The sequence below is a fragment of the Opisthocomus hoazin genome, chromosome 1 (assembly GCF_030867145.1).
Source record: "Opisthocomus hoazin isolate bOpiHoa1 chromosome 1, bOpiHoa1.hap1, whole genome shotgun sequence".
Classification (NCBI taxonomy): domain Eukaryota; kingdom Metazoa; phylum Chordata; class Aves; order Opisthocomiformes; family Opisthocomidae; genus Opisthocomus; species Opisthocomus hoazin.
In genome coordinates, this window is record NC_134414.1 from 123589092 (window position 1) to 123613437 (window position 24346).

Below are 24346 nucleotides of genomic sequence, written 5' to 3' on the forward strand. Positions count from 1 at the left end.
GCCTGAAGTTTTTTGGTTGGTTTTTTTTTTTGGGGGGTTGTTTGTTTTTGTTTTAAACCTTAATGGAGATACCGTATTGAAAGGCAAGGCAAAACTTAATCTTTTTGGTGAAGGATTGTATTGGCCCAACAGCTGCCAAGGTTCTGATACTTTTACTACCTAGTTAAGAAACCGGAAGTGTTGTTGAATGGTAGTCAGCGCTAGGCTTCAATCTTTCAAGCTCTTATGCATTAACTAGAAATAGAGATTGTACTTACTAAGCATATATGGTTTGTGAGTTTTTTTTTTTTAAAGTTATTTCAATGACCTGTTTGTCAGATGATATTCAGGCTTCTACTGTTATCCCTCTGTTCTGCTGCTCCTGTGTTTAGGGAATCAAAGCTGAACTTCAGATGTAGGCTGAAGCAAAATGGGGCATCCTTAGGTGAAGAGAAGTATAAGGGGCATTTTTTCTAGTTTTTTATCTGTTCGTACTTGATGTATGAAAACAAATGTCCTAATTTTTTCCCTTCCTCAACACCAAGTTTAAACTTTAAAATACTGTACCTAATTGGCTGACCTTGAGTGTTTGAGGTCTGAGGTTGCACAGTTATTGTGATATAATTGATGTACTGAAGCTTTTATGCCCTTTTTTAAGAGCTCTAAACTGCCATTTTATTGTATGGAACATTCCACACGTCTTGTCACATAATTACAATTTTCCTGGTAGTTTGGGTTATATAGGACCTAGGGAGTGCCAGTGTTTGAATCTGCTGAACCAATAGGCTGTTGTAGGTTGCCTTTATGTGGAGGGAAGCTGACTAGTTTTCATGGATTGTCAGTATGTGTTTAACACAGATACAGCTGTTCTGCAGAATTTTGTGTGTTTGTTTTAGTCCTGCGTTTGTTACATAGATTGATCCAGGACAGTAATTGTGTTTAGCACAGTGCTTTACCTTGCTTTGGAAAAGTGTTTTTTTAAACAGTTGTCAGGATCTTTGTAACTTCGTGTTTGATAAAGTGTGATTCATTTCTTGAAACTCTAGTTCAAAGGAACATCTCAGCTATTCTTCTATGCACCTGCAGGTGTGTGGGAATCTATTGTCACACTGTCCTCTTCTAGTGTGGCTGCTGTTAGTGGGGTGTTATTCAGCTGTAACATACAGTGCTTTCCTCCAGACTAATACGAAATGTTAGATTGTAGGCAACGTTTGGGAACAGTTTAATTTCTAATTAGAAAATGTTTGTTGTGTGGTGGAAGGGGTGCCCAAAAGGTATTCAAAGAGATTTTCAGGAATACACTGGCTGTACCAGAGTGAGATACATTTGCAGTCTTTTATGTGGGGTTTTCTTTTATTATGTAATTTAAAAAGTATTATTTCTGAGTATATTTTTTTGGAAGGCAGATTATTATTGTTTAGATTATTCTCTGCTGTTTATTCATGTTAAAAGCTCAGATTGAACTGTGTCAAACTACATTTTGCTTGCGATGAGGAGGAGCTTTTCTGGGAGTGTTTGCTTAGATGCAGAACATGCTTAGTAAGTCTAGTACCTTCATCTAGAGTGGCAGGAAATATTTCCAAGGTCACTCTTAAGGGCCACCTGTTTCAATATTCAGTTATCAGTTTCATGTACTGCAATTTAAATTAAAGCTCTCCCTCCTGTGCTTGCAGATATGTGGACTCTCTTTTGTGATGTATATTATGTGGGCACATCTTTTTATAGAGGAAAGAGTGCTACATTTTGCTTTGCTTTATGTATCCTTATGTGTTGCCTGGTTTTCAAATGAGCAGTGGTTTTCAAACATGGTCAGAGATGGAATTCACTACAGGCTGCAACTCTGACCTTTGAAAGCGTTGGTGATTAATTACATAGCGTTACTTCTTTATAATAGGAGTAGTGGTAGAGACAAGGCGAGACTGATTAAAATGGTCTTCAGTAAATGAAAATTTAGCATGTGTTATACAGAGAAAATCCTTATTAGAGATAAAATAACACTCTTTAAAAATCTCACTTCCTGAAGCATCAGTTTTTCTTTGCTGCTAACCCACAAGAGCTTCTTTGAACCTGTTAATCACAAGCATTGAATTCAAGTTTTGAGTATACCTGAATCAATATAGCCTTTGTAAAGTGTCTCCAGCCCTCTGTATTGAGATCTTTTCTTCAGTGGCTGAGGACTTGCAAATACTTGAATGGGTTGATTTGAGGAAGAGTGTTTATACTGTGGGTTTCGTGCTATACAGGTGATTGCTCCTCTGTCGTATAAGGAAGCGGGTGAATGCAGTGTACATATTTGGGGTAAGACCCATTCTGAAATATTAGAAGGATGATGATGAGTAGAGTTTAACGCCCTCCCCTGAAACCTGGATTTTTTAAATGGGAATAGGAATAGGTAGTCTGTCCACCCCAAAATGCTCTGTTTCAACTCAATTTCATGACAATATCTAGATCCCTAGGCAGGAATACATTCAGCAAGAGGTAGACAAATAACACTGTGGAAGAATCTTACAGTTTTTTTTCTGCCTGGAACACAACCCCTATTTCACTGATTCAGGTGTTAGAGGGGCATGCATTCTTCTTGGGGGAGTTTTTGTTGGGTTGCGGGTGGGGAAGTTGTTCTTTTTACATTGTTAAAGTTTTATGTGGTTTCTACGTTATTTCATTTCCATTTTTTGCATTGTTGTAGGTCCAGCTCGCTGGAACAAGTTTACAGGCTGCTGCTCAGTCCTTAAATGTACAGGTAAAAGACAGTCGTCTCCTGCTGTTCCAAACAGCTTTATGGTCCTATTAGGGATACTTTTTAACCTATGATATGTTACTCTGTTTTTTCATTGTGGTTGGTTTTGCAAATGAGAGGTAGAAAGGAATAATAGTTTTACAACTGTAAATCAGGTTCAGGATTTTAAGCATTCGGAAACTGGAGTTTAAAACATGCAGTGACTGTAACATTTCAGTCAGCTGTTGTATCATGAAAACTATAAAACTTCAGCAATATTTCATGTTCTTCCATTTATTCACTTATTTTAAACATAGCAACTATTACTTCACAATTTGTCCTTACTGCTGGTAGCTGAATATAGGAGTATACTGTAATGTTAGGTACGTAAAGTGGCTAGTAGCTTGCTTGTGTAAATGACACATAGTGATTTCAAAATAAGTTGGAGTAATTGTTGTTTAATAATGTACGTGAGACAACAAAGCTTTCAAACTTTTTTATGATGCTGAACACTTCAGTGTATCAGTTAACGTGCCACTTCCTCTCAGTACTATATTAAGGGGCAAGGGAAGCAGTTTTATTGAAAACTGGTTTCAGTGTTGCTTGTTATTAAAGAATGTAGGTAGTGCATTACATGAAATGCAATAGAATGTGGACCCACTTATACATAATAACAATTTGGAAAGAAGAGGAGGTATAGTGACCTTCCTTTCTAAGAGGAAGGAGGCAGAAAATTGCCTTGGTTGCCATGGTAAACTTCCATCCCTGAGAGAGATGTTGGCAAACAGGCTGTATCTCCAGTGCAGAATGTTTACAGTCCTGCGCTGTAATTATCGCTCAATGACTGGCAGAATTAATCAGAGCCTTTATGTTAATTAGCCTGCTCTGCAGTCCCCAAAACAGGTGGTGGAAAATATGCAAATCTATGCAGAATTTTAATGTTCTGCATAACCAATTTTAATTATCATAAAACTCTCTCCCTGTCTTCATGCACTTGCATTTCCTCCCCTAAGTCTTCACAATTTCTTGTGTTTAAAAAAAAACCCAAACCCAAAAAACAAAATCACAAAAAAAAAATCACCCCCCCATCTTTTCAAATAAAACAGCATTCAATTAAAAAAAAAAAAGGTAAACTTTGACTATTTAAAAGCGCTGTGTATATTATGTATTTTGCTGTAGGTAGATAAACCTGTGAGGATTTCTCAAACCAGTTCCGTATAAGCAAACAGTGTGATGGCTTAGAGGTGCAGGATGCAGATATAGAAAATGGAAACACAATCTCCTTTCCCTCGTTCCATTGTTCAGGATTTTAGGCAATGAATAATTTTAACAACCTTTTCTTTCTTTGTGGTGAAAGGTAGTGTCAGCTTCAGTTGCATTGCGTAAAATGAAAGACCTGAAAATAATGTCAAAGAGTTACAAAAGAGCTGAGAGTCTTTTTGTTTTGATTAAACTGTATTACCTACAGACACGTTTGAGCAATCATAGCTGAGATGGTGGGCACATAGAGCCATTGCTTAAACACCCTTAAAATAAATCCAAGGGCTTTTTGTATGCACATGAAAGAGTTTTATTGTGCAGCGTTGAGATAGCAGTGTTATACATTAACATCTGTTTTACACTATAAAGAGTTGTATTTTTTTTTACTAGTCTAAATCTAATGAAGAATCTGGGGACTCTCAGCAGCCAAGCCAGCCTTCCCAGCAGCCTTCAGTGCAGGCGGCCATACCCCAGACCCAGCTCATGCTGGCCGGAGGACAGATCACTGGGGTAAGATTTACCCAAGTATACTGCAGTAAGCCTCCAGTCCGGCAAATGATGGCAGTATCTACGGCAGTCCCCACAGAACTGTCAGTGAAGGTTATTGTCATTTCCTTTAACATGGGAAGAAACTTGGGTGAAAGAGGGGACAGAAAATAGCATCCTATAAAAAAGCAGACTTTAGTCTTTGGGTGCAATTAGATTAAAACCTGTTGTGTGTACAAATAAGAAAGTCACTGTTGTCTTAAAGAGGATTCCCCCCCCCCCCCCCCCCCCCCCCCTCCAAGATTAAAATGAGGCATGGGAGCATGGGACTAAATCTTATCAGATAGCTGGGTGAAGAACAAAAATGATGGGAACTGCTGACTCTAATTCTTCCTCTTCTCAAACACATTTCTTTTTAAGTAACTATTTTAGTGCTTGCCTTAAGCCTATTCAGCCCTTCTGTTTTAACCTATCGAGTGTTTTAATTGCAAGGCTTTGGGAGTAATTATGGAATAACTGTTGTTTTAGGATTACTGGTGTTTCTGAATTGTTGTAAATGCTTTCAGTCATTTAAAAAAAGAGCAAGTTTTGTGAATGGGCTGGTTTGGTTAAAGAGTTTGCTTCCATGTAATCAGCTTTGCAGTTTTAAGAGTTTGCATGTTATTAAGGAATTTAGGGCAGTTGCTCCAACAATGTATTTATGATTTGAAGTATTAGGTTAGATCATCTCTACACTTGGATGAAATGGTGTCTGAATTTCATGTTCAGTTGTTAAATCTTCTCATATGCTAGTGTGTGAATAAACATCCTATTTAGTTTTTGGTTAATTACATTTGAAAGTTCTAAAGGTGAGACTGTTTTACAACGTTACGAAAACCCAGCATATTTTATTATTTTTCTCATTTTCAAAAAATACTGGTTTCTTTTAATTTGTGATTGTCTGCAGTGGTGAAACATTCAAAACTCTGGGCCTAAGCAGATACGGATTGTAGTAAATATGGGCATCAAGATTCATTTGCATGTAAAGGAGATACTGCTGCCACCTGTTTCACAGAGATAATGTGTGTTTGGGAAAGGGAAGGGATGTAAACTTGCCAACTCTATTTAAAAAAAAAAAAGCAGATGGGAAGACTTGGAGAGAAACAAATGGAGCTCATGTTCTTTACTTGTATCTTAGGGCATAATGGAAATGATGGAATATGGCAGGGATTCATGCTAATGTGAAGCAGCTGGGGTGTTATCAGTTTGTGCAGTAGCCATAGCCAGCATTCCTGCTTCTCATTCATCTGGCTAATCACTTGCTGTTCTGATGGGTGTAAATTTCCTTTCAAATACTGGCAATGCTGATTCTTTTCTTTTGCTTGCTACTTAATTACCTTTTTCCTGAACCTCCTGGTAGAGCTGTGAAGAAAACTTAGGAGTAAGGTTAGGTTCTTTAGGTTCTAGTAAGTGCAAATGTTTGCGTTTGTGCGGTTTGGTTTGTCAGGTCTGTGGTAGGTTGGTTCCTAACCTGTGTTGAGTAGCCAGCCATCCTTACTCAAGGCCAGAGTCATTGGCTAGTTAATGGCTGAACTGTAGTAATAGTTCTAGGAATGTCTGGTTAATACAACTAGTAACGAGCTAGCTAATGACTTTGTAGCTCAAGTGGCTCTTTCCATTATTAATGGCTGTGTTTTCTAATTATTTATAGCTCACGTTGACGCCAGCCCAGCAACAGTTATTGCTACAACAGGCGCAGGCACAGTTGCTGGCGGCTGCAGTGCAGCATTCAGCCAGTCAGCAGCACAGCGCTGCTGGTGCCACCATCTCGGCCTCTGCTGCAACACCGATGACGCAGATCCCTCTATCTCAGCCAATACAGATTGCACAGGTGAGCCTTGAGGCTTGAGAGGATGGAAAATCAAGAGGTTTGACTAATTGCATCATTCAAATAATATTTTTATTCCTTATTCAGTGAGTTTCTAGAGTCCTTGAGTATTGTTAGTCTTTCCTCACGCATCCTTAGCTGGCGAGGTTGAAGTTGATAGTTTTAGCAACGAATGCATACCAGCTGCTCATCGGTTCCACTGGGCTTCTAAGTTTGTTTCAGAATCTGGCCACATGCTGTATGTGATTTTTTCCTCCTTGTAGTTAGCTTGAGAAAGGAGAAAAAGGAGTATAGAAAGATGCCCATAGAAATGACACTTGTGGAGACCTGTATGGATGGGAAGGGGTACCTATGTATCACAAAGGATGCTTGTTAGATCCAAACAGCAGAATGGTAGAGGTGAGGAAAGGCAGTTTGACTTCACACATTTGTGTGCTATTTTGGCTTGGTGCTTAATGCTCAGAGTTCAGTGACAAAGAATGGGTGCCCCTGTATGTCTAGAGGAAGAATTTGACAGAATTAGTCTGGTGTCGGAATCTGTCTGGTTTTATGGTCTGCTGCTAAAGACCTGTTAATTCTGAAGAACCGGTTGCCAAGGAAGTTCTGCTTGCTTAGGAGCAGAAAAGATCCTCCTCAGTCCTCTAGGATTGGCTGAATTGAGTGTGAAGAGTTCAGTGCCTCTGACTCTACCCTTAGTGTATGTAGTGTGGAAACTCCTTACAGTTCTGGACAAGGGTAACCAAATGTATAGTGTAGGCATCTTGAGTACTATTAGTAGGTGATTGTGTTGCTGGCACTGGGGTCCATCTTTCCATAGATTAAGATTCTTAGTAGGTAATGTTTCAGTTTGATTAGTCTAGTTGTGCAAAGTACGTTGGCTATATAATCTCCAAAGTTGCTGCTTCTTGCAGTGGGCAGGTTCTTTTAAGACTGTCTTATGCTTTCTATTCAGACTGTTTTCACTTGTATGCAACTGAGATGAAGTGTCTAATAAGTGAAGATGGGGGCTGATTAAGTAAGAGAACGGAAGCGTCACAGTTGTCTCTGAAGCTCATTGGTGAAATGTGCTATTCCTTTATTGTACTGGTCCACTAGCTGAACAACAGCCTGGTTGTGCTATATCAGTTTTTTATTAGTTGAAGTGACAAAGTTCTGTGGTGTTAGTGTGAAAGTTCTGACCTCTGTGGCTGTCCTTACAGAGGGCAAGGTGATGCTATCCCACATTTAAAAGGCCAGTACTGATGTTACCCACAGACCCCTCACACAGAGCTGCTTAGTGCACGGTAATGAGTCATGTGACCATATATTAATACTTCTTTTAGCAAAGGATCCCACTTCACTGTCATAATCTGGAGATGACTCAAGGATGTAGCATTCAAGGAAACTCTTAACTCCCAAGACCATCTCTTAATTTTGTTATGCCTTTGTCTGTAGCAAATAATACAGACAGATTTCAAGAAAAGAATGGGAAATCTCCTTGTCGAGGAGGCTGATGGTGAGCTTCTAACACCTCTCCATCCATCTGTCAGAGTTTCCATTTGATACTATGCAAGTCTTTTGACCTAGATGTGATCCACAGGTTTGTGCTTCTTGTCTTCCAGGTGTGCAGCTTAAGGTAGCGAGGTCTGCTTTTGAAGTGTGGAGCATTAAAATTTCATGTTTAATAAAAACTGTACCTTGAACTTTCTGGCTTTACGTTTGTCAAATATGCCACCAAATTAGTGGATACTTTTGAAGGCATTGTTGTGCATATGTGAGATGTTACTAAACTCGTTCTTCCACTTCAGTGGGAAGCTATGAAAATGTGAAGCATTTACCACTATTATTTTAGTACTGGGTTTTTCTCCAGAACTTATAAAGTCTTCAGAGGAGTGTTTAAGAAGAGTTGAAAAGATCGGGCGTGTGCCATCAAATAGGAGCTTCTGAAGTGAGCGTTGTCTGGTTTGTGCTTGTGAATGAGCTAAAGGCTCTGAAAAATAGCGTGTAATCATGTAGGTGCCACCATATAATGTGTGTTTGTAGCAGAAGAGGAACAAATTAAAGTTTTACTTGTTTTTTGGCATTCCTAATTACTTAAATGTTTGACTCTATTTCTTTTAGGATAGGTTATTTTTAGATATAAACATAGCTTGGTTGAATCTTGTTAGCTGCTTCTTATGATGAAAGTGCAGGGCGTAATTTGTGCAGGTGTTGGATATAACTTGAGATACTTTATGGAAAACTTCTACTGTCTAGGTTTGTGGGTGGGTGACACCATGCTTTTTGATCCATCTTGACAATGATTTATAAACAGTGCTCAGCTTTGTTTGTGTTGCTGTTGTAAACATATAGCTGATTACACAAACAGCTGAATGTTTGTTTTAATTGATGGCTTTTGAATAATTGATTAACTGGCAGGTCTCTTCAGCAGGGGGATTACCATATTTATTTTAATTAACTAATTGCACAAGCATGACTTCTTTAATGTGCACCGCAGTTAATGTAAGGTATCTGCTGCAGCGATCTGGTAAGATGTTAGTGCTGCTGCTGCGCTGATTCTAAATTGTCACTCACAGTTGTACCAAGTTTTGGAGTTCTTCATAAACTTTACTTGTTTTCAGGATCCATGAATGTCAAAACGACAGAGATACTTAAGTATGTACTGAAGTTGTAACTAGAGATAATGGCATTGAATTTACAACTTTAGATGATGCTTTTTAAAAAACAAAAAACTTTCTCACATCAAGATCCCATGCCTGGAGGTGTTTAAAAATGAGTATATGTGGCTCTTCAGGATATGGTTTAGTAGGAATGGTGGCATTGGGTGAATGGTTGGACTTGATGATCTTAGAGGTCTCTTCCAACCTATGATTCTAAGATGCAGCGCTTCTCTTGGCAGATTGTTCTGTTGAGGTGGGAGTTGGATAGTTTTGATGTCTCTAAATTGTTGGGCAGCACCAGAAGACACGCATGTTTCCCCAAAAATCTTTCCATCTCTTTCTATGTGCTTGTGCTAGTATACAGATTTTACCACTGAGAAAACAAAAGATCAGTATAGGAAAACAGTGTCAGGGGTTGTTCTCGTGATTGCTGTTGGGAGATTTATTGTAGTTCTATAATTAACTAAATAATAAAACTTACCCAAGGTAGAAATAAAGTTGGATTTCAAATGGGTTTGAGGGGTTTGTGGGGCTGTTTAAGAATGATTAGCCTTGGAGGTATCATTTCTATTCTCTGTTACAGAATTATATTTCTGTATTTAAACAAGACTCGGCGAAGATACCGTTTACTAAGGCAGATACACAGAATAAGATTGCTTATACCAGTTATCCCTGAGGCCTCAATTTAAAAACAGTTTTCTCATATTAAAGCATAAGACCCTGATGATAAAAGCTGCCATGTCTTAGCTGGGTACCCTGCGTTATGAATACTATAGTCTTAAACAAAAAGCTCTCCTCCTTTGATCTTACAAATAAACTGCCACAGTTTCTTTCTATTCTTTCTTATATGTAACTCCATCTCCTGTGGTGGTGGTGGTTCAAATCATCTGAAATCTACTTGGTCATCTGGGGGGTTTTCATTCGTTTACTTTTGGTGGGGGAGGTCTTCAACCTATCTGGTTTTCTGTCCATACTTTTTCCTTCAAAAATTTCTTCCCAACTCTTCCTTTTGTGTTTCTACTTTTTCTCTCATCCACCTCTATTTTCATCCTTCAGCCTCTCAATTTCTTTTTTTTCCACCCAGCATTCACAGTCTTAGTTGGCTTTCCTTACTCTTGCTTTTTCTGTTTCTTCCTCTGCGTCGAATCCTCACATCCAATTCAGTATGAGCCCCGCTGTGCTGGAGGGTCTGCTTGATCTGCAGAGGTTACCAGCAGAACATAGAAAATGGATGAATAAATGAGTGGAGGTCCCTGTCGTGTTGGGCTCGAGAAGTGAGAGTTTTCAGTAGCAGTTCTGGCCAGTGTCACTTTATGATACGAAGTCAGAAGAAACATGGAGTTCCTGGGAAAAACTGGAGCAGTTATGTCTCTCTTTTTTAGGAGGGAAGTTGGCCTCGCTTTTGTAGGAAAGGTTGCAATACTTCTCGTTTTTTCTGAAAACAAACAATACTATCAACTTTAAAAACACTCTGTTGCACTGGGGTGTGGTTTTCTTTTAAATGTTACCATTCTCTTATAAAATAGAAGTTTCCATTTCTTGAAGAGCATTGCTTGATCTAGCCATCTGGCGTCTGTCTACCATATTATTACACTGCATCCCTTTGACTTAAGATGACCAAGTTGCCTAAGTGATTGGTGGCCAGCATCTTTATAAGGCAGGTTAAGTAGTCATTTTCTTCTAAAGCATGTCTATGGTCTCATAAATCAATGGACTTTTTTTTTTACCTTCCCTAGTCTTCCTTTCCACCCACTGACACTCCCCACCCCTCTTCCCCAGAACAAGATTGTTGCAACTTCGAAGTCTTAGTTTAACAGTTTTAAAATAATGTAAGGTCATAGACAAATAACTATGCTCTGCAAATGGTTGTATTGTGTAAATAAAGAGTTATCCTTGTCAGTCTGTCTTGTCTTTCAATCAGCATCTCCATTGCTGGCAGTTAAAGGCCTTTCACATCTGCTGGCTGAGCAGCTTGGGTGAGTGCTCAGTAACCTGCATCAGTCAAAATACGTGGGGGCTACGTTACTGGCCTTAAGAAAAGCAGGTCCTTGTTAGTCTGGCTGACTTTAACTCAAGTATGTTAGGAAGTATGTTAAAACGAGCGGCTCCATTCAAGCAGCCAGGTTGAGCACTGGTTTAGGAGCAAACTGGCATTGTTAACAGTTTCAGTTTCAGCCACAGCTGTACCTAGAAGAGGATATCTGTCTGCAGACAGGTACCCTGGTATCTGAGTAACTTGTCTGAAATAGAGTTTTGGGAGTTTTTCTGGTGGGTTGGTTTGGTTTGGTTTCCTTAGTGGGAGGTTGTAAGTATGGGAAGTATTTCAGGCTTTTATCCACCTGCTTGGTGGGTATTTTGAAACAGCTCCTCAGAAACATGGAAAGACTTTACAAGCATATAAATAGTTTTCATAGATTAGCTCTGTTACATTGGCTGCCTTCACATTGTGCTTCAATTTTCAGATTTTAGTTACTCTTGTTACTGTCCTGTTTGGAGAAGATGAAAAGAAAAAGGCTAGTTTTGGGGGGAATATTTTTAAGCAGTTCTCTGTTTTCATTCTCCAGCGAAACAGCAAATCGAGGCATTTTTCTTCATGATTCAGTTTCTCAGAGATTATCATTTACATTGAGACCGGTCATTTAATTGTGGTGAATTAATAGTTGTGAATGGTTTAAATACATAAAAATAGGGTTCTACAATAGTGCAGTGTTTTTCGTTATTCCTTTTAACCTTAATTATAGCCATGTCTATGAAGCTTATTGTAATTTGTTTCAGAACTAATCAAATATATTTATTTACCATTTAAGTTAGCTACTTCCCTAATTTTGACCTGAATAACCAGTGTGCAAACTAGGAATCTGTAATTTTTTGCTTTCCTGGTGCTGATTAGAATGGTAATTGCAGATTGTTGTTGTTATGAACAAAAATAGCTCCCAGCTAATATGCTTGATTTGTCAACAATGAATTTCGTACCAGAATTGCATCTTCAAAAAATAAGTCTGAGAAATGTGGGTGCTGATAAGTCTGAACTATTTGAAAACTTCTGCATTTAGGGGGGAGGGAGATTGGATTTTTTTGTTTGTTTGTTTTTTGTTTTGTTTTGTTTTTCTCTTTTTGAAAAGCAGAACAGTGCTAAAAATATTTTGTTGGGTTATTTGGTAAACAATTTTTCTTTGGTTTTATGAAGGACAGTGAAATTCAAATGGCCAGCCTAAAGGATATTCCGTAGTAGGACTGCTGTGTTTGACATCCACTTTTATCTCTAAATGTTAGAATGTAACTGGCTGATAGGAAATCTCATTACATTGGGAGTCATGGCTGACTTAAATGTCTAACACACAGCTCTTTCTTTTCTTTTTTCTTCTTTCTTTTTTCTTTTTTCTTTTTTTTTTTTTCCCCTTCCCCTGTTTCCTTAAGGATTTGCAGCACTTGCAGCAGCTTCAGCAGCAGAATCTCAACCTGCAACAGTTTGTGTTGGTGCATCCAACAACCAACTTGCAGCCAGCACAGTTCATCATCTCACAAACACCGCAGGGGCAGCAGGGTAAGTGCTCCTTGCCAGAAAAGAAAATCACCCATAGCTTTTTAGAGGAGAAGGTGGAACTCAGATGGTTCGTACAGCTTCACTAACTGTTGATATTCCCTAAGAGAAATAACTCTTGCAATGAGGAGACTCTATCAGGTTGTCCCTTTCTGAGTGTTAGACCTCAGCCTTGTCAGAGTGTAGCTCACTTCTCAAGGAGGATCAATCCAGAGATCATGTCATGGGAACTGTAGTGAACAACAAGACCTCTTGGGAAGTACTGCAGCATCTGAATTTCTGGATCAGGCTCTCAAGAAGGAAGTCCACTGGGAAGAGAACTTGGAAAAGGCAACTCTCCAGAACTCAAAGGCAGAATCCTAGGAGACAGAGGTCTTAGGAGGGTGTGTGGGCTATCTGGATTAGGTCAGTACTAAAAGGGCTACAAAATTGTAAGACTAGAAAAAGATTACAAAATCAAAAGTCCTTGTGGGAGACTAGAAAAGTCCTTAAACCTAAAGAGGATATGGTGAATTTTGTCTTAAACTGAAAGAACAATTACACCTCTGGAAAAGAGCTAGAATGCTTGATTTTGTGTAACAACTCTTGGAAATAATATTTTGGCGATGCACTGGGTATGGCTTACATGCTAAAGGCAGACCAAGGCAGTGGTAGGTGGTGGTGTGCCAGACCAGTTAAGATGTCACACAGGAACTTGGCTCTAAGGGCTAATGCGTTCAAGTTGCAGTACGTCACAGTGCTGATTGCAGCCCGTTTGTTGATGCCCACAGAAAACTGCATTTAGCTATGGCTTCGTATGCTGTTATAGCCCAAAGGTCTCTTTTCCCCCCTTTCCCTTCTACATGAACTCTGCTCCGTTGTTCAGGTCCAGTAATCCAAAGATTCTTGCTCAGAAGGCAAATCCTGTTATGCTTGAAGAGTCCTCCAGAGCCTGGCTGTCCTATAAAGCAGCTCTTTGCACCTCATTTTCTTCTGTTCCTTTCAATTTTTTCATGCGTCATTCTTTCTTATATGCTGTGACTTGGATGGAACTGACTTTCCATTATGCTGAAGCGCTCTCACTGTCTGAATGCTCTCACATTTGAATAAAGGGTTAGTCAAAATTAACTTTCTTTTAATAGGACTTGATTCAGGAGAGCTTTTGTACCAGCAGTGGTAGAAAATGATGAAGAGACTATTCATGGAGGCATTTGGTGATGCACTAGTTTCTTAAAACGAAGCAGAACTTACAACCTAACATATGCTTCTAGAAGAAATCAAACCACCAAAATTTAGTTCAAGGATTCTGTAAAACGGGCTTTTTTTTTTTTTAATTAATCCTTTCAAGGAAACAGCAAGCACAAGAGCATTGTTTTGAAAAACTCACTAATATTAATGTCTGCCTACATTTTTCAGCTAACTTGTGCTGGTTTTCTAAAATATCTCTGAAGATACTTCACAAAAAAGGAAACAAGCAAATTAATATTCTTCTCTCAATATGAATTGTTTGCATTATAGAAAGGAAGGAAGACTTTTGTTTCATTGTTTAAAATCTTCTGAATAACTACCAGAGGAGGTTTTCATAGTGCCTTTTCCAGGGGCCATTTCTGAAAATTATTTCTTCGCTGCAATTTAAGACCTGTATATTGCTGTCATCAGTGACGCAGTGTGTGTAGAAACACCATGTTTTACTGGTAATATGCAGCCTGGACAACCGAATAGCTCAAAAATGTAGGAAGATTTATATTCTGTGTTCTGACCATAGGCTGTTAGTGTGTGACAACCTTCCAAACTGAAATGCTTGAATGGATCTAATTTTCTTCATGAGCACTCAATGTTAAAGCAACATGTATGTCATAATACCCGTTATCTCACTTTTTGGTATGGCTTTTTGCAGTATTTCATGGTTATTGTTAGAAAATCTCACACAGTAAGTTATTTATGAGAAAGACTGAAAAAGAGTATGTGTTTATTTTGTTTTTTTTCTGTTGCAGCTGACTTCTCCATGTTGTTCTTGTCTAATGGCTCCATTAGTCAACTTCATAAAATAATAAATATTCTGAAGAAACTAGCATAGAGCTTTCTTTAAAACCAAAAGCATTCAGATTTTCTTGGATGCCTCATTGGTACTGCATGCAGCTTTACATATATATACATGCATTTAATAATTAAAATGAAAATTCAGATTTGTGGATTATCTATTCTGGAATAAATCTATTGCTTTACAGACTACACTACGTATTTTGTACATGCCATGTAGTCATGTAAATGAGAAACATTATTTTTAATACAAGAGAATAGTTTTGAGGGAAATAACTGAAGAATAGTATCTCTGAGCAAGATTATAGAAGACAAATATTTAGTAGAGAAAAGCTTCTTTTACTTGAAGAGGTGATGGGGTGCAGAGTAATGCAATCATCAGCAATCACATTGAGATTCTTGGAAGAGGTTGAATGTCATGGCTTAGATCCAACTTCTGAAAAGTTTTAGAAGATTCAATACCTAAAATACTAATCAACAATCACGATGTTATTCTGCTATCTTTCTTCAACATGTGTTAAGATTACAGCAGCAGATGTGACATTCTCCCCATAAATCCACTGCCATATGTCTATTGTAGTCATCTTCGTTTTCCACGTGATTTCTGGTTATTCAGTGGCTTACATGGAACAAATTGTAAAGTTCCTGTTTTTCATGGCTCGTAATAGGTAACATCATAACTGAAGGAATTATTTCAAGCCTCAGAAGATGTGCAGAAGATTGGATGAAAATAGTAATTTGGAACAATTTCTTATTCAGAGCAATTATTGTCCCCATATTATTTTTAAGTCACAGGCAGGAATGTGGCACCTTGTACAGTCTGTACCTCTTATATCTGTTCTTGTATTTAATAGATCTGTCTCTAGAATAATCAATTCAACACCCTTTACTGCAATTAGAGCTGCTTCTTAAAAATATTACCCTCATCAGATGACCATTTGCCTTGCTACTTGGAAGATATTGCAAATAAAAATCTTACTGGTAAAAATCTGAATGGAGAGGGGGAAAGGTGCTGCATTTCATTTAAATTGATCTTGTGAACGGAAGTTGTTAAGGTCTGAGAAAAGACTTGCATCACTGTCAAGGAAGTTTAGAAACAGTACTTACAAGGAAAGTATCCAGAAAGGCAAATGTGGAAGACAAGCTATTGATTAGGTTTAAACATTGAAATTGGGCCTACCTGTTCTCAAGTTATTGCTGTTTATTATTAAATACCTTGTTTATGATTTCTTTTTTTAATTGTAAAAATACCTGGGATGATGGTAGCAGGCCAAATCCAGTCCTGTTCTCTTCTTGCATACTTGTCCTAAAGACTTGGAGACTTTGCTTGTATCATTGCAAAAAAACCCACAGTTTTAAAGTGGGTAATGAATGTTAAGTGTTGGTACCTACGCTGCTGGCCTCTGGTACCAGAAGTCAGGGTGCAGCTTCCTCACCTAATGTGAGGATGGAGGAAGATGCCTGAAGGTGCCTGTGTTTCTTCTCAGATGCATCAAATTTGTAATGAGCAAGTGTTCCTCTCATCTGAGATTGTGCACCTGCACTGCCCTTACTGGACGACTCCTCATTGTGTTAATAATATGCTGTGTGAATCATGTGAAAGTGCTTCGATCCCCTCAATATGCAGAAGAGGAGACCCAGCTCTTCATTGTCAAAAAGTTCTCGATGACAGCATATTTGCTGACACAGCAGTTGAATAAAATGTACCTGACTCAAACTCATTCCACAAATAAGGGGGGAGAGCTTGAAGTGGAGCAAGGAAGAACTTGGAAGAAGTGATTTAATTGGTGACTTTTTCCACTGTGCTGCAAATACCCATTACCAAGATATTAATTAAATGCTTAATATTTACTGTCCTCTTTGAAATCAAGTCTTTGCTTCTAACCATATGAACAGCATCAATGGGTAAAATGTGACTTTCATTGAAATAGTGTGGCAGCATCTTTGCATGGATCACTGAATTGGTACTCTTCAAAACCGCAGTTCTCGAACTTTTGTGTCATGTTCTTGAACTGATCTTAAAGGGTAGCTGGATACTGCAAAAAGTGCAGCAACATGCAGCACCTTAACACCTCAGTGGAGCAGATTTCAAGGAATGCATAGGTTAGCACTTTCTCTCCTGTGTTGGGTCCCAGTATAATTCCAACTATGAGTCTCCGTGTTGGAAGATCTGGATTTGATACTGCATCAGCAGTGATAGACAAAGTTGATCAAATGGCACTGTATGTAATGTGTTATGACACCCTTCCTTCTTCCCTTTCTCTTGTTTCCAGTTAATCAAATTATGACATTGTAATGGCTTTGTCTTGCAAGCTGACTTCCAGGATATGTCTGTGAGAAGGTGGACAGCTTTGGCAGAGAAAAAGGAGTCAAGTTATTCTTAGATGAAAAAAGTCACTCTCTTGGGAGATCAGTTAGGAATGAATTATGCATTATGCTCCTGGCCCAACCTTTTAAAAATTATGCTGAAAAAATCTGCACTTGAATGTTTGTTTTATGTTTTGTTCAATTTCAGATAGTAACAACCCCAGATCAGTCCCTGGGGTATGTTGGCTGGCAGGACGCGTTTTTTGGCTTGGGCCATTATTCACTCTACTCATAGATATTAAAGGAAAAGTCCTGGATTGATTGTAGATGCATTTACTTTAAGTATTAAAAAAAAAATTAAATACCTTGAACGCATTGTACTTTTGCGTAAATCCTTATTTGCCTCCATGCAGTCATTCTTTTGGAGCTTTATGTAGGTGATTTATATGCCATATTTACTGCAAGAATACCACTGGGCTCTTAGAACCCAAAACAGAGGGTTAGAAATACTACCTCTGTAAAGCAAAGTATACAAGTACAAGATTAGTTTTTATAGATTCAAAAAAATCATGTAAATTGGAAGGGACCTCTAGGGGTTATTTGCTGTTGCTCAAAGCAGGTCCAATGACAGCAGGGTGCTCAGCGCCTTGGCCAGTTAAGTTTTGAACATCTCAAAGGATGGAGATTCTGCACCCTCTTCAAGTACCTGCCCAATAATGACTACTCTCGTGTTAAAAAAAAATAAATGTTTCCTTATATGAAGTTGGAGTTTTCTGTGTTCCACCTTATGTCTGTTGCTTCTCATTACTGTGCACCCTCAAGAAGAGTCCATTTCTATCTTTGAAGACAGCAATGGGATCTCATCTTAGTCTTCTCATAAGACTGAACAAACCACCTCTCTTACCCATTCCCTGTATGGGTGTTCCAGGCTGTGAGCCACCCTGGGGGCCTTGGATGTTCAAAACCCAGGATGTCATTGTGTCTTGTACTGGCAAACCCAGAACTGAACAGAGTATACCAGATGTGGTCTCACAAGTGCCAAATGGAGAGGAAGAATCATGACCCTTGACTTGCTGGCTGCAGTCTTGTCAATACAGCCCAGGATGTGGTTTGCTGTCTTTAATGTAAGGACGCACTGCTAGCTCATGTTCATCTGATTGTCCTCCAGGACCCCTAGGGCTTTTTTTCCACAAAACTGCTTTCTAGCCAGCCAGTGCCACCTTGTATTGATGCACAGGGTTATTCCAGCCCCCATGTAGGACATTGCATCTTCCTGCATTGATCTGCATGAGGTTCCATTTGTGCAGTCCGTCTAGACCCTGACTTCTGGCCTATTGACCACTCTCCCCGTGTTTGATATTGTCCACAAATCTGCTGAGAATGTATTTTGTTCCGTCATCCTTGTTGGTAATAAAAGTGTTAAACAGTATTGATGCCTGTATGAGTCCCTGAGGAAAAAGCAAGATTTGAAACACCAGTATCTCAGCAGTTGCCTAAAAGGTGCAGTTTTGAACTTACACTATATTTAAAAGGCTGTGCTTTGTGCCCTACAAGTTGTCACTCAAGTTATCTTGGACCATAATGGGGACCAGTAGTTTCTTCTCAGAAAAAAATGAAGGTGAATCTTAGACTAGTGCAAGTCATGTCTGAAAAGAGCAAAACTGCAGCTGCCCACCTGTGGAAGCCAACAACACTCCAAAGTGTGTGCATGGCAACTGCCTGAAAAGACTGTCAGTCAGTGGAAGAGATGCATGCTTTGCCGAAACAGTTCAGCTGCTTTCCCCATCTCCTGATCATTACTTCAGTCAGCTGCAGGTTGAACTAACTTGTTCTTTCTCCGGTTTCTGCCTGAGATGCCTTATATCAGTGTTTCTTAAATAGGATAAAATGATTAAAAAAAACTGAGTAGATTAAACATGTTCAGAATATTTTATGCTGTCCTTCAGTGATAATTACTTCAGAACATAGGAGTGAGAATAACATGAGAAAGAATGTAGTCATCTTGTGCTCTTCAGCAAAAGTGTTATTGCCAGAAATCATCCTCTGGGATTTCTTTGAGGACAAAAAAAATCACAAAAGGACAGTCCTAATTACTCTGATTACAGTCATAAGATGAGTCAGTGACTTGTGATTGATGGTGTTTCCAGTAGTCTAGAGATCAAATGTGGTCAGTGTCAGCTGCCTATTTTTTGTTTCATTGCTGGTCAGCTACTCTGTAGTGTCGGTGTGATGGCTTGCCACTTTTTATTTCAAGTTGTCAGTTAAAACTGTTACTATGTGAAGGTCAAAATCTATTCACTTAGAGGTGACTGTTCACTAATTACTATTTAGATTTGGGCAGCTGAAATAATTTTTTAAGTGAAAAAATATTTGCATTGTAAAAAGCACTGTGTAACTGTAGTAGGTAGGAGTCTTGGAAGTTCCTGAAGCTGATCTGTTCCCTCTCTGTGGCTTTTAAAAAACACAGCTGGAACGTAGAATCGTAGAATCATTAAGGTTGGAAAAGACCTATAAGATCATGAAGTCCAACCATCAAATGTTGATGATGTGGTACAAAGCAAATTTACATAGTTGTCTATGCTGTTCTATTATGTTGCACAAGCAGCTGGCTTTATAGGTCTTGAGCATTTTGATAGCAAAACATTCTGTTTAAAATACACATTCAATACTTTGAGGGGGGAAAAAAAAGGTAACAATAACACCACAGTCAGAAGACAGTTCTTCTGCAGTTGTGTATCCCTCATTGAGGATACATCTTCTCCTTCCTGCTCGTGGTAGTTCCTCTTTTCATGTCTCCTGTGGCCTTAACCTCGCATAAAACATCCAGTTTCTCAATATTTATTATCCTATGTTTCTATGTCCCCCTACCTGTATTCTTCTAAGAGGTAGCTGGTCATGAGTGGTGTGCTCTGATTGACTGGCCAGCTGATGAGCCAGAACAGACCACATCAAACTCAAATTACAGAATTTAAGTGGTACTTACTTGGTGGTCTGTCCTCATGAATGGCTGTAATGTCCAGCTGTTGTTGTTGTCATGCCATTGTTCTCCCTTGGTTTTAGGAACATGATATACTGAAAATGCCTATTAAGCATAGGTTTAATTAGGTTCTTAAATTATTATAGAGGAAAATGACAGTCATAGCCAGGAGTTACCTAAAGAATAACAGTAATAATTTTCATAATAAAACTGGGGGAGTTGACTAACTGTAGGTATATTTTTGTCATGATTCTTACCCCTTAATAATATATAAATTATTAGAAATGCAAAAAAACCTCACAACCATATAGCTTCTAGTTGAAATACGTAAGTGCAAACATATATCTCAATTTCCTGAGATATTTAATAAACCATACAAATAGTGGACTGTAAGAGAACTTATTTTTAGAATGCTACATATTGTGTATATTGGTTGCATCAGTCCCAACTGTTCTTTAATGTCACCTTTTTGTAACAGCAGGGGTTTCATATATTCGGTGTAATGTTTATTTTGTTTGTGCAATTTCAGCAGTGTTCAGTATCTTGCATAAGCTTTAAGTTCTGATTACTTTTCCAAAAGATGCCTTTATTTCAGCCAGGAGGAGGTTATCTAGGCTTGTTTTGTCTTCTGGTGTGGTCTGCTTAAGTTTGCCAGAGAAAGTTGCCTTCTTGTTAGGCAGCTGGCATAGGGTGATACAGAGAGGAAGAAGGGTGATCAAGGAGCCAAATTTATGGTTTTGATTAGCATTCAGATGTTGGATTTGATCTGTTCAGTGGTCAGTTGCTTAGTTTTTATATAGCGCTCTAATTCTTGGTCAGCTGTTGGTTACAGGAAGAGGTTTACCTAAAATCTGCAAGCTGAAAGGGGCAATAAATGATTCCTGCACACAGAGCTGGGATAACCTAGATCATTACGAATTCTTTCTGCAGAGGAGACTAGTACAGACCTCTCTCTTTTACCCTTCTCTCACCATGTATACTTCAGGAAAATGCAAGGGGATTTTGGACTGAAAAGTCCAAAGTCTGAAGTTACCTGTGCAGGGATGAAATGAAGGGGTGCATCTCCGATTTTTTGTAATGTTAATTATTTGGCAAGAGCCTTGTTTCACTTCGTTTCATGTTTTAGTATTTTTAAATGACAAACCAAACCCACCCTTTCTCTCTCCAGGTCTCCTGCAAGCGCAGAATCTCTTAACGCAACTACCTCAGCAAAGCCAAGCCAACCTCCTGCAGTCTCAGCCAAGCATCACCCTTGCCTCGCAGGTCAGGCTTATTTCTACAGTTCGTGGGTTGCTTTGAGGGGACTTAAACTACTGCAAGTTTAAATGGACCCTTTGTATTAGTTACTGGAGTAGATCTTGTAGCTATAATAGTGAGTTTGTCTTTCGAGATGGATTCAGCGTAGAGCTGAAGTATCAGTAACTTCAGTTTTGTAGTTTCCACCCTAATGTGCCTCTTTTCCTACATTTAATATCCTAAATTTTGATTTTTAGCTGAAAATTTCCATGACTGATATCTTGAGTTAATGGCACTAGAGTATTATTTGATAGTAAGGCTTTCTTGGCCAATCTACAAATTTATGAAATTCAGAGGAGGAAGGTGTGGGCTACCTAAAAACCTCAAAAAGGGGATTACCGACAAGTATCTTTTTTTCTGAAGATTGCAGTGGTAATCTGTCTTTATTGTAGCCTAGTTGTTTTGCTATTACTGCTAAGTCATTGCCAGTGTTATTAGTTACCTTCTGTGAAAGTGAAGAGATTGTTAGAAATGCATTAAAATATTCAGTTAGATATATATTAAAATATTAAAGCTCTATGATTAAGCTTTCAGAGTGTAGGAAAAGCAATTTTAAGGTTGCACGTGCCTGCAAATTTAATTTTGCTTCACTCTGGGTTTTACTGTGCAGTTTAGTTACATGACTGCATGCTGCTTCTCAAATACCGTGTAATATCATATGCTATCTTCCTGCCAAGTTGGTTACGTATAAGAATTTTTTAGTCTGTAACAAGATGCCCGAGTCTATCAGAGTCTTAGAAAACTACATTTTCTATTATACCACCTATAGTATTTTTCATGCACCATGTGGAAAATGGAATTTGTCTCACCTCTGTAGTTCATACCTCAGTTAGCAGCATGACTTCCTACTAAAGATTATACTTGGATTAAAGAAAGTATCAAAACTACAAAGAGAAAATTAATCATATAAAGGTGGTAAAGTCAGTAAAGACATATTGCAGTAATTACCTGCTGTGTTTAATGTAAATTTAAAAAATACTAAAAACCTTACAGTGTGACACGTCGATCTGCAATCCTAGAAAGATGGTATGCGATTACATTATTTCTCAAGTAATGGAATTACAGATCCTGACCTCCCTCTACCATCTGCTGTGCACTGCAAAATACTGCAGTAACCCCGGAGAAAAACAACATAAGGAGCTACGTAAAGACTCAGCTATATGTAGGCCATTTCTTTTAGAACAGCCATTTCTGGACTTTTGCATAGTACCGTAGTGTGGCACAGACGTGAGGCTGTTCTTATTTGCCCCAAAGGAGTCCACAGTTTCAGAACTGGGCGTAGGACATAAAAGCATGAAGTCACCTTTACTTAAGAGCCTCAGCTGAACTGAATAAAATTTAGCTAGAGTAAACGATTTGTCTCTGCATCTCAGTTCAGCTATGGCATGTAAGAAAGTAGAGTTATGCACTCAAAACGTGTTTCCAATGTTCCTGTTGCACATAAAGCCTGAGCTGTGCAATACAAGTTCTTAATATAGTTTGTTCATCAGTGAATGCTTTCCGCGATGCTTACGTTTTTTCAGATTCTTACTATTGCTACATAGCAAAATGCTCTAGTATGCCAGTGTTCCAGAATAGTGAACCTCATGTGGACTTCCTGGAAAATTAGCCTTTTATATAAAAGCAAAATGTGACCTGAAGGGAATTATTTTCTGCAGGTTGCTTTTGCGTAATTTCTCATATCACCAGTACATTTGTTCTTACTGTTGCAAGTATCAGCAGAAGGGTTAGAGTTAGATCTAGTTTCTTCTTACTGGAAGAGTTGAGTCAGTCACAAGAGGTGGTATTAAAGGAAACTTGCCATGTTTGCTGCACCTGTATGTGCTCACTATTTTGGGCTGATGACAATCTGCCACCTCACACAAGCAGTAAATTCAATTTTAAAATGATTAAAAGGGGATGAATGCCAAGCTGTCTATAAATGATAGAACTGTATCAAGTAAGACTGTCCAGCATCTGTTTGAGCAGCTTCTGTAGCAAGCAAAAGTTGTTGGTTGTCTGCTGCATTGAACATCTCTTACTTTTCTTTATTTGGTTCTGACAGAGCCTTTAAAAGTCTGTCATTCTAATACAGTTTTCTGGGTTGTGATAGCTCATTCTGTAGAGGAACGTAAATAAATTGGAGGAACTTTCAGATTGCTGGAAATGTCAAATTCATTGATCTTTCTTACAGTAACCTCACATACTTTTTTGAATTAAATTTTTGCTGATTATTCTTTTAAGTCTGATTTTCATCTTTTCCTTGCTATCCTAATAGCCAGCAACCCCAACACGCACAATAGCAGCGACCCCCATTCAGCCACTTCCACAGAGCCAGTCAACACCAAAGCGAATCGACACTCCCAGCTTGGAGGAGCCCAGTGACCTTGAGGAGCTTGAGCAGTTTGCCAAGACTTTCAAACAAAGACGGATCAAACTTGGATTCACTCAGGTGAGACTGTGTACCTTAGTGCTTGCCAGTGTGGAATCTGAGGTCTCATCTTTGAAGTCTGGAGGGAGACTGCAATTCCACCTTTTCCTAGGAGAACCTTCTTAAATAGGGTTATGCTCTAGCCTTTATGTAGGGGATTTGTAAGAAATAACAGAAAAAGCCGTACATCCATCTTACTTCCCTGTTGGTTTTAAAGCATAGCCATTTTCCCAGCAGGTATGTGCATTTACCAGCTCCAGATGTCATTGCATGTGCACTGTTCGTTCTATAGGATGTAAAATGAATGGGACAAAGCACTTGAAAGCTGCCTTCAGAAGTACAAAGTTCCAAAAATCATACAGCACAATTAACTGCTCTGTGTGTTTAAAAAGTGTATCACAACTGTGGAGTTTCTTTGGATGTCAAAGGGTTTTTATCTCTCAAGCGTATTTTCCTATTAAACATCAATGATTTCTGTATTTAATGCTTTTGCTAAGGTTCCTAAACAAAACCTGAAAGGACTGTCACCTTTGAAGTTCTCTCCTTACAGAGGTGAATTGGAGTTGTGGCTTGTTTTGGTTTGCTTAAAAAGCTCAAAAATACCCACAGAGCAGAAGAAAAGTAATCCTGAACATAGTGAAAATGATTGAACGAGGAGTACAATTAAAAGTACAAAGTGCATTTATATGCTCCATTATTCTGTTGAAGGGAAATGCTGCTTGATCCAAGAGTCTTTTCTTGTTAAAATAAAAATGATTTGTTTTCCCATGCAAAATTAAAATACCTGTCCAGGTAAACAATTAATTTTGGCAGGAGTCTGTGCTAAGCATAGGCATGTTTTTGCCAGAA

General features: G+C 38.6%; 1 protein-coding gene across 7 annotated transcripts in view; it reads left to right on the top strand.

The window, feature by feature from the left end:
• POU2F1 (POU class 2 homeobox 1) overlaps positions 1 to 24346 on the top strand; it is a 108775-nt gene that overhangs the window by 70340 nt on the left and 14089 nt on the right. For 2 of the 7 annotated variants that reach the window (XM_075434638.1, XM_075434590.1), the window contains exons 4-9: positions 2666 to 2719; positions 4346 to 4555; positions 6132 to 6311; positions 12365 to 12491; positions 20960 to 21054; positions 23345 to 23518. In XM_075434638.1, coding sequence (XP_075290753.1) covers positions 2666 to 2719; positions 4346 to 4555; positions 6132 to 6311; positions 12365 to 12491; positions 20960 to 21054; positions 23345 to 23518 — 840 coding nt within the window. The remainder of the gene's footprint in view (positions 1 to 2665; positions 2720 to 4345; positions 4556 to 6131; positions 6312 to 12364; positions 12492 to 20959; positions 21055 to 23344; positions 23519 to 24346) is intronic. The other 5 variants (XM_075434599.1, XM_009943263.2, XM_075434608.1 and 2 more) reach the window with 4 other exon arrangements.